Here is a 10741-nt window from a genome sequence, read left to right on the forward strand (position 1 = left end):
GTGAGCGCAAGGTCCTTTTAAGGACTTTGTAATTTTTCCCGATTATTAACGCGTAGTCCCCTCCGTGGGTTTCCCCTAAAAAAAAGAAACGCTATAGATGACTATAAAATTTATGCCAGAAAACTAAGAGAAAATTTGTCCTGAAACATTTATGAAGTTTAGAGATTAATGAGCTGAGGCTTTCAAAATAATTGAAATTTTTGATGTTTTTTTTTGATATATCCTAAATTTTATTTAATTTAACAAAAAAATTGATAATTATTTTAGTTTTGAGATATTTGCTTTTAAATTTGATATTTTTGAATGAAATTTTATGATTGGTTGATCTCATTGAGAGTACTTAGTCTAATTATAATATTTAGACCTTTGTTAAGATTTTCATAAAATTTTGATTTTGAGACAGATAATCATGATTTTTCTCATTTTTGTAGGAATAAAGGACTTTTTGCTCTATTTTATAATTGTATAGTAGATATTTGTAGTTTTTAAATCAATTAAATTTTTATATTACTCTTTTAGGAAAATGAATTGCACTAGATGAATTTCAAAGAAGTTAAATCACTCTGGTTTAGCTTTAATTCACCTTATTGAGTCATAAAATCATTGAATCGACAAAGGAAACGTTGACCACTCCTCCCACGGAGTTAGGGTTTCTTCCGCTCCACTCCTCCTGGGCTTCTCCCGGGAAATTTTCTCTGGCGACGCTCCGCCGCTGCTCCCCATCTGGATTAAGAAAAGTTTGCCTTTATTTTCTTTTGGTTTTTTGTGTCATTTCATTTTTTTTCCACTTCGTTACCTTCGGCCCTTCTTGGCCTAAATGGTGGCGTATCGGTTCTTGGATCTTGATTTTTTGGATGGATCCAAGAAGTCGCATTTTTTTTTTATGCTTTATCTGGTCCTACATCTGATGTTTATTTTTTAGTAATCAAAATTACTATCTTTTGTGGTTTACCATTTGTGTGTATTTCAAAGGAGGAGATTATGTCGTTGGTGACACCCTTTTAGTTTACCTTAGTTGGTTTCTTTCCTTCCCGTCGTCCTAAATTTGATTCCATCTGTAGGTTTTATTTCAATCTTAACCTCTCCACTGATTTCTCAGTTACCTTGTTTGACTCCTCTCATGTGCTGATTAAATTGATGATAGACGTGGATTATAACAGGGTATTCTACCACCGATCTTACCTTATTTATAATTGCTACATGAAATTAACCTAATGGTCTCCATCAATTGATATCAGTGTAGAATCCCTTATTATTCCCATTTAGATTTCTTCCCCCAATTTACATCCTTATTTATTCTCTCCCAAAATTCTTTAATTATGCTTTGGGTTTGTTGTTTGGCCGCCCGTTAAAAGTTGACAACACCACCTATGTTGGTTCTCGTCCCTCTCTTGCACGTGTCATGATTAAACTAGACATCACTAAAAACTATTCAGGTAAAGTGTGGCTTGGTCCTAATGAATTGGGTTACTTTCAGAGTGCTCGGATGGAGGATTTCCCACCCTTTTGTGATATTTGTAAAGCTATTGGGCATGTGAGGGAGAGGTGTCGAACCTTGTCCTCTGTCCCCATTCCAGCTACTTCTGCAAATCCTCTTAACATTGTTAGGAATGAAAATGGTGCTGTGGAAAATGTTGTTGTTAATGGAAATGTTGGTGCAGTTTGTTCTAATCCTTTGTGTCATGTTAAGTCTTTTAATGAGGTCCTCAATTTTGTAAGGTAATAGGGTAGAAGCAACTGGGGTTGTTGTCCACTCCATTTGTTTTAGCCTTGTGTGGCCTCCCTTGGTTATTTCTGATGGTGGGTCTCGCGTTGTTCTAGTGGCTCTGGAAATTGGTGCTTTGGTTGCACTGTTTAATGTGCTTGATAATCTAAAGCAAGTTGTTAATGGAATTAAGGTGTCGTTGTCTATTGCTGTGCTGATAGCACCTTCCTGTAGTAATATTGAGGATGGAATTGATGCTTGTGATGACCCTTTTGGTGATATTAATATGGATGTTGCTGAGGCTTGTGAGCCTAAACCTTGCTTTCCAAATTTGGTAACTAGTCCTATCATATGCCAATATTCTAATGTTGATGTTAGTGATGGTGAAACTGAGTTTTTAGATGATTATGTTCCTTTGAATCCTGAGACCATGAATGTGATCCATCAACTGCTGAGATTTTGACTCTAAATTATTATGATGGTGCTACTGCTTCTATTTTTAAGGGTGATGTTCATATGGCAGAAGATTTAAGAGTGGTTGATTTTCCCATATCAGTTCCTTCTAATGATACTTTGCTAGCTCACAAAACTTATAATGTGAGGGATTATGAGGTCATGCATGATGACTAGTCGAATGATGACATTTTCTCAACTGCTGGGGAGGAATTTTGATCTGAGTATTCTTCAAAATACTGACGTTGGTTTTCCTTTTAAGAAAACTAAGTAGAAAAAATGTAAATCGAAGAAGAAAAGAATTTTCATTCTGATTTCAAATTAGCTATTTTTTCTTATTCTTTTTCAATGGTGTTCTCTTCTACTTTATGCGGTCTGCTTTGCCGATTATTTTTTATTGGTTGGTGGTTTATTCCGGGCAATGTTGACAAGGCTTCGGTGTGCTAACTCTTGGGCCTTGCTTGATGGCAACCTTAGTGGTCATTTTGCGGTTTGGGATTTATGTCTTGTTGCTCATGGTTTGCAGCCTCCAGTGGAGGGCTCTTTCTTGGCTTGGGGGTGGGTATGAGTGTCCTCCTTCTTTAGTCTGAATCTGTACATATACTTCTTTTGTATTTTTTTTTTACACTTTGTTATGTTGGCTTTTCACCTAATTAGGTTTCTCTTTCCTCCTGTATTGTTGTCTTGGGAGCATTAGCGAGCCCTATGTTGGTTTTGGACTTGTATCCTTTTGTTGATTAACATATAGGCCTTTTTGGTTAAAAAAAGTCACCTTATTGAGTTGACTAATCATAAGGGAAATAACCTCATGTTTTCAGACATTTTTATGTTTTGAAAGCGTAAGATTGTTTTAAAATTGATATAACCTAAGATTGATTTATTTTGATAAGGGAATTTTTTCTTAATAATTTTCTTGATTAAATACACATATGATGGTAATTTTAACTGAATTATGAGTTCTACAATTATAATAATTAAGCCAAGATATTTAAGTTTATAAATCTTCGTTCATTATGAGAAATAACGAGTGGGATTCCTATTCTTATTAATTTCTTGAAAAAAAAAATTTGTGTCCTTCTCATTCATCTGATTGCAATATTCTCTTTCGAAATTTTTTGATATCAAAAAATTTATTTTTACTCTACCTTAACAAAATAATGACATCATTTTATTGTTTTAGTTATTACTTTTTTATTATTTAAAAATTTATGATTGAATTCAAGCCCAATTTTTACCACATTTCATTTCATTAGTGGATAGTGACATGTTGATCTAGATTTAATTAATATTTTAGAAGCAATAATGTAGTTGACAAAAAAAATTTCTCTTCACCTAGAAAAACTACAAAAAATACCTTAATAATCTATATTACTTAATTAAGCATTGAAACAAAATATAGAGATTAGCTATATCTCTAGTAACATACTCTGAGGTGAGTATGAATACTTCAATTATAAAAATTAGATCATTGAAAAGAAAAAGGATTCAATTTCTTATAACTTCATGATAAATAAAATTTACCCACATGATAAATTATCAAAATATTCCATTTCTTTATTCTATTATTAAAATAAAGTTTCAAAAAATTCATCTTTAATTACTTTTATCTTAAAATTTCATCATAGTTTGTTTTTTTTTTTTTTATGAATGACTTAATTATGAAGGTTTGGAGCAATGGAAGATTGCACAATGTAAAGCACAGGGTCATTTGCAAGAAAGGGTTGGAGCGATTTAGTAATGTATTTTTCTTGCTTGCACCAAAAAATTTTATGATCCAACCACAAGCAGAGTTTATTGATTCACAACATCCAAAGCTTTATGGTGATGTTAATTTTAAAGAATATCAAAAGGTTCGACTGGCATCAAGATCCTTGACTGGCCAACTCCTCTCCATCTTGCCAACTGATCAAGCAACAATATCTAAGTGATATTGACCAAGAATAAAAAATCTTGATGTTTATGCTACATATTTATACAAATCTCTTTTTAGAACTTATGTTTAATTGTGTCTTTATTAAGGTATCTTTTTTGCTTCCAAGGTTTCATGAAACATTTAATTAGTGTACCATGCCTTTGAGCACATTAGATCTATAAATAGTGGATGAAGTATGTATTGGTTGCATTGTAGAGAATTTATATCTGTTTAAAGAGGTTTTTTTTAAAATATTATTGTTTTTACACATTAGAAGGAAAATCTTCTTTTCAATTAATGTGACAAACTTTTATTTAGCTAAAAATATTATAGCTTTTCAATAAAATCTTATGGAAAAAGAGACATGGTGAAGCCAAACATTCCAAAATGCAAAATTCTATTTTAAATTTGAATACTTAATAGAGTTTCTACTTGCTTTGTTAATAGTTAGAGGGGTATTTTAATATAACAATCATTACATTTAATATGATAATGACAACATTAGGGCATAACCTATCCTTGTTTTAAAAAGGTGGAAATGGTAGTTGATTAGGCTTTTAAGATGATTAAATGTGGACACAATGTGGTAAAATGAACCTGAATTTGAAAAAGAGTAAAACAATAGTTGATAAAATATACAAAAAAAAAAAATCTTTAGGCAACTAGATGAATGATGGGTGTCTAGACTACGCCATCAGCCATCCATCTTACTCGTTGAGGTTTCTTCTAGGCTTTGAGTTTGAATGTAATGTATATTTCTATACACATATTGCCTTTTCAATGTGCAGTAATTATGTGAATTATTGATAATATTCCTACTTGCACTGATTATAACACTTTGTCCTAGCAACTTGCATATAAACCTGCCTAACTTGCTCCCCTTCGAAATCCATTTATGTTTTCCAGCTTGGTGTAGCTAGGATTATTTTGTGAGTTATTAGATCTATTTTAGTGTTATTGAATTTGTCATTATTCTATACAGAAACTGTAATATAGAGAAAATAAAAAAACTAACAAAAAATAATAGCTGCCAAAAAATGATAAATTGTAGTACGCAAATTAAATGCAGTTAAAAAAACAAATTTTCTTATATTTTCATAATAACTTATAGAAGATGAGATTAAATTCATTCCATTACATTATACGTAGGTACAACAGTAGGCACATATACAATTATTATAACACAAATATAAGATTGAAATTTTGAGATATGTGAGGTAAAAACCTCCACCGAGAGTATGAGAATAAAATAAGAATAAAGAAAGCATCAACAAAATTTTATGAATATTTGAAGAATATAGGACACCAAATATTCAACCAACGTACTTCATCAGTACATTAAGAGAGAGAGAGAGAGAGAGATATGAATGCTCAAGATAAACTACAAGATCAATAAGTTTTTAAAAGATCTAAAGTGAGCCTCCTAAATCTTTATTTATATGGCTTAGAAGTTAATAGGGAAGCCTATACCAAAATAACTAAAATCTTTGATAATAATTATTACTCATTATAGAATATATCTAACAAGTGACTTAACTAGTAAATGTTTATAAGGACCTGTCTCTAAAAATGCTCACTATTCCATGGTGAGTCCCCAGGTTGAGTCACTACAGGAAAATCTTATATTATTGACGAATTTTACTACAGAAAGTTCTTCATTTTTTGGCATATTTGAAAAAGTTTGAGTGGATCCCCAACGGATTTTTTTTTATGGTAAAATACGCTTCGGTAAAAATTTCCATAAAAAACTGCCAGAAAATATTTCCAGTGAAAAAAATCTTCCCGAAAAATTTTCCAGCAGAAATTAGCGACTGTCATAATTAAAAAAAATTAAACTACAAGATCAATAAGTTTTTAAAAGATCTAAAGTGAGCCTCCTAAATCTTTATTTATATGGCTTAGAAGTTAATAGGGAAGCCTATACCAAAATAACTAAAATCTACGATAATCATGATTACTCATTATAGAATATATCTAACAAGTGACTTGACTAGTAAATGTTTATAAGGATCTTTGTCTCTAAAAATGCTCACTATTCCATGGTGAGTCCCCTGGTTGAGTCACTACAGGAAAATCTTATATTATCGATGGATTTTACTACAGAACGTTCTTCATTTTTTTGGCAGATTTGAAAAATTTTGAGTGGATCCCCAATGGATTTTTTTCGATGGTAAAATACGCTTCGGTAAAAATTTCTAGAAAAAACTGCCAGAAAATATTTCCAGTGAAAAAAATCTTCCCGAAAAAATTTTCCAGCAGAAATTAGATGTTGTGATAATTAAAAAAAATTAAAATCTATGCAGGTTGCCAGGTCGCCTGACTAAGAAGCTACCGGACCACTGCCAAGCCAAGCTTTGCTCGCCTGCCCACTGACCAAGCCATGCCCGCTTGCTCCACTATTCTTTTTTTTTTGGGTAAAGTTAGGGCCTAGGCCCGTATCATTGATGAAAAAGAGTTACAAAAAGAAAGTAAAAGGTTGTCAGCCAACAGATTGAGAAGACAACCAAGACCTATCAGCAAAAAAAAGGCTGCTTAACAACAAAAAACAAGAGTAAAAAAATGGAAAAAAAGGACTCAGAAATGCAATATCAGTGTTGAAGTGGGACTCTCAGCGGCCGCAAAACTCATCTAGAAGGAAGAAAAACTCCCCTGGTTGCCAAAATGGCCGTCCAAGGGGATCATATAATTATTGCTATCATCATCGTCCTTCAAAAAGGCAGGTCCTGGTTACCAAAGAAGACCCTCCACGAGATGCACATTCTCGGTTAGCAGCAGATAATGGGCAATCTGGGCATAGAAGAACATAATGTGCAGCCCGGTCAGGAACCTTAACCAAAGAAACCAAACAGACCCCATCAAAATAGAGTGTGAGAAGATTATTTCTGCTTGGAGGTCTTGAAGCACACAGCACGTTTAATATTGGCTAAAATGGTAGAATGACAATCAACAGAGTTTCCAAAAATCCGATCATTCCGGGCTCTCCATATATAGTAGACTGTGGCACAGAGGAGAAATAAGCAATAATTCTTTCTGCTAATATCCATTTCCCTGTCATCAATATGATAGAAAACTTGTCCAAGGTTCGGACGAAAGAGCATGCTGGTCATACAAGGAAAGACCTTTTCAAGAATTTGAAAAGTGTAATTGCATTCAAAAAAGAGGTGGTTGTGATTTTCCTCATAGAGATGACAGAAAGAACAAATCGGATTCACAGGAATTCCCCGGGTAAGAAGAATGTCAGCAGTCTTAAGGCCATGTTTAAAAGCCATCCAGCAGCAAGTCGAAAAATGAAGAGCAAAGTGTTTGTGCCAAACATGTTTAAACCAGGGAACAACCGGGCAATCAAAGAAGTATGACTTAATAAATGATTTAAAATTTGGTTTTGCTTTGTTGTGCCAGCCACAATTGGCCAATGAACTAGTAATAGGGACAGCTTTGATGATAGTAGCCAGATTAGGAGGAATGGAAGGGGGAAGATTCCAGTTCCCAGTAGAAATAAGGGAAGAAACAGCCAGATTTTGAGGAGTAATCAAATGATCCAGGTTTTCATATTTCAACCGTTCAGCCACAGAAGAGCCTGAGCACCAAGGCTCCCAAAAAAGGACAGGGAGGAGCTATCATTGATATTGAATTTGAAGGTTTCAGGAAGCTTTCTAGCCACCTCACAGAGGAATTTCCAATAAATCGTGGTCCTCTTACAGCCAGTATTCCAAAAAGACACGTAATGCTCCTTCCACCAAGTGTATAGATAACTTTTGATGTTGTAATACCTCCAAATGAGAGAGCAGCCAAAAGCACAGTATAGGGATTCAATGGTGGGTATGCCAAGACCCCCAGAAGGTTTGGGCATACAGGTATTCTTCCAAGAGATGGTGTGAAGTTTCTTCTTGTGGGTGTCTCCAAAAACAGAAAATTGGAGCAAATGCTATTTATAATCTTGCTGCAACCCTTCAGAATGATAGTGCTTCTAACCCAGTAAGCCAAAATATTATAAACAGTGTGCTTGAGATATTGTAATCTCCCGGCCATAGTGAGGTTTTTTGCTTTCCAACCATCAAGAGAACATTGTATTTTATGAATAAGAGGCTGGAAATCAACTTTTTTCAGACGTTTAAAATAGATAGGATGCCTAAATATTTGATGGGGGAATGAACAATAGGGATATTCAAAAGGTCAGAAATCCTGTCATCATCCTCCACATTATTGGAGAAAATAATGGTGCTTTTGGAGCTGTTCACCTTAAGGCCCGAAAAGCCAGCAAAATCAAGTAGGATTCGATTGAGAGTATGGGCATTGTCCAATGAAGCTCTACCAAACACCAAAAAATTTTCAGCATAAAGAAGGTGTGAGATAGAAATAGTACCCGAACCAATTCCAAGGAATGAATTGTTGCTGACAGATTCTTCAAACAGATTGGACAGGCTGTCCATAGCCAAGCAAAAGAGATACGGAGATAGGGGACGGCCTTTTCTAAGGCCGGAGGAGGTATTGAAAAACTCCTCAAGCTCCCCATTAATAGAGACCGAAAAATACACATCAGTGATGCAGCCCTTGATCCAAGAAACAAACACAGGCGAGAAACCTTTGGCCAACATACGATTAAGCAGAAAATTCCTCGAGACGGTATCAAAAGCTTTATGGATATCGTATTTGGCACAAAAGGATTTAATATTGCCTCTAGTATTGAAATCCATAAGCAAATCAGATGCTAACAGAATGTTATCAGAAATAATCCTGTCTTGGATAAAGCCCGATTGACTTGGGTGTATAATGTAGGGCATAACCTCTTTCATCCTGTTAGCAAGAATTTTAGCAATAATTTTATAGAAAGTGTTGCATAATGAGATAGGTTTGTAATCAGAAATGTTACTGGCATGAGGCTTTTTAGGGATAAGAACTAAGGCCGTAGCCTTAGCCTGCTTAGGAAGGTAACCAGTAGAGAAAAAAGTCATAATTCCCTCACACAGCTGCTTGCTAATGATGTTCCAACATTTTTTGTAAAATTCAAAAGTATACCCGTCTGGTCCAGGGGCCGAATGATTAGGGGAGGAGAAGACCACATGTTTAATTTCATCCACGGTAATGGGAGCAACAAGTTGGGGAATAAGATGTTCAGGAAGCTTGTTGTATATAGGCAAGAGACTACCTTGATTATGAGCAGGAGGTGGGGTGTTGAACAGAGATTAGAAATGTTGAATGATAGCATTAGAAATCTCAGATTTAGAGGAGAAAGTGCCAGAATTGGTGGAGATGACTTTGATCAAGTTAATGTTATGTCTAACATTAATACGAGAATACAAAAATTTAAGGTCATCCTCCCCAGATGACAGCCATTTAGCTTTAGCCCGTTGAATAATCCAGTCAGTCCAATTTGCATTTCTCTCGGCAAGCTTATGATTGATGTCAGTTAAAGCCAAATTTAGATCTTGATCAAGCGGACAAGTCTGAAGCTGAGAAATAATGGAACTTTGGCTTTGGGTTAACTCATCAATATCTCTCTTAATGGAATTAGAGGAGGACCAAGTTTTGGACTTGATAATGAGCTTGAGGGTTTTAAGCTTCTGGTAGAAGGAGTGTATAGGGCTGCTGTGATATCTTTGTGAAAAAATGGAAATAAGCTCATTCCAAAAGTCTGGATTTAGAGTCCAGTAGTTCTTGAATTGAAACCTCCTTTTATTTAGTGGGGTAGCTTCTTGCTGCAGGATAATAGGAGAGTGGTCAGAAATTAGGGGGTCCTCCACAATGTAAAAAGAGTTCGGGTAGGAATCCAGCCATGCATCATTGACAAGCATCCTATCAAGCTTGATGTGGATGGGGTTATCAGCCCTCTGGTTGTACCAGGTGAAAAAATGACCCACCGAGGACAGGTCATGGACCCCGGTTTTAAAAATGAAGTTATGAAAATCCATAATTTTACTGTTGTGAAGCAAAGAGCCACCCGCTTTTTCGTTGGAATGTCTACAGCAATTGAAATCACCTAGAATGATCCAAGGCATAGAAATAGAGTTGGCTATATCATAAATGTCTTTCCAGAGAGCTTTTCGATCCTCCATGGAGTTAGCGGCATACACCACAGTGACATAGAAATTATTGTTAAGGTTTGAAAAGATCAAACCGTGTATCAGTTGACTAGAAGTAACAAGCGGCTTGAAAGTCACCTTAAGTGAGTTCCATTTTATCCAAATCCTGCCCGGTGATGCACAGTTGAAGTTATCGTAAGATCCTTCATGGGGAAAAATAGAGTGGGTGGAGAGGAACCAGTTGTTGGTGGAGTTAGCAAGAGAGATACGAGTTTCAAGAATGAAAAGCAGGTCAAGATTAAATTTTTTGACAAGGTCTTTACAGCACAGGGTTTTGTCCGGGGAGTTGAAGCCCCGAGTGTTCCAGGCTGCGAAAGAAGGGGGGCTGGTCATTGGGACTTGGAAGTGGGGGTGGTAGCCTTTTTGGCTGCTTTAGATCTTGTGGATTTTGTGGAGGCAGGAACATTGGCATTCATATGTTTCTCATTGCCCATGGAGGAACAGCTTGCAGCATTACCACCTAGAGCCGCTCCCAGAGAATGATGGGTAGCCTGGCCCCCGCCAACGCCATCAGGCTTTGAAATTGTGGTGTTCGCAAGGTCAGAGCAATGGGCAGCAGACGAATCACAATGGTCCATCAGGATGTCAAAT

At 35.6% G+C, this 10741-nt stretch overlaps 1 protein-coding gene across 1 annotated transcript; it reads right to left on the bottom strand.

The window, feature by feature from the left end:
• Positions 1–9253: 9253 nt before the first annotated feature.
• On the bottom strand, positions 9254–10483 carry LOC110109847. Its single transcript, XM_020841051.2, has one exon. The coding sequence runs from the start codon at positions 10481–10483 to the stop codon at positions 9254–9256; it is 1230 nt and encodes a 409-aa protein (XP_020696710.2).
• Between the last annotated feature and the right edge of the window lie 258 nt (positions 10484–10741).

The sequence above is a fragment of the Dendrobium catenatum genome, unplaced genomic scaffold, assembly GCF_001605985.2.
Source record: "Dendrobium catenatum unplaced genomic scaffold, ASM160598v2 fragScaff_scaffold_315, whole genome shotgun sequence".
NCBI classification, from domain to species: domain Eukaryota; kingdom Viridiplantae; phylum Streptophyta; class Magnoliopsida; order Asparagales; family Orchidaceae; genus Dendrobium; species Dendrobium catenatum.

What these genes read in the sequence shown, in the direction of transcription:
- LOC110109847 (XM_020841051.2), bottom strand. Translation starts at nt 10,483, where the DNA reads ATGACCAGCCCCCCTTCTTTCGCAGCCTGGAACACTCGGGGCTTCAAC.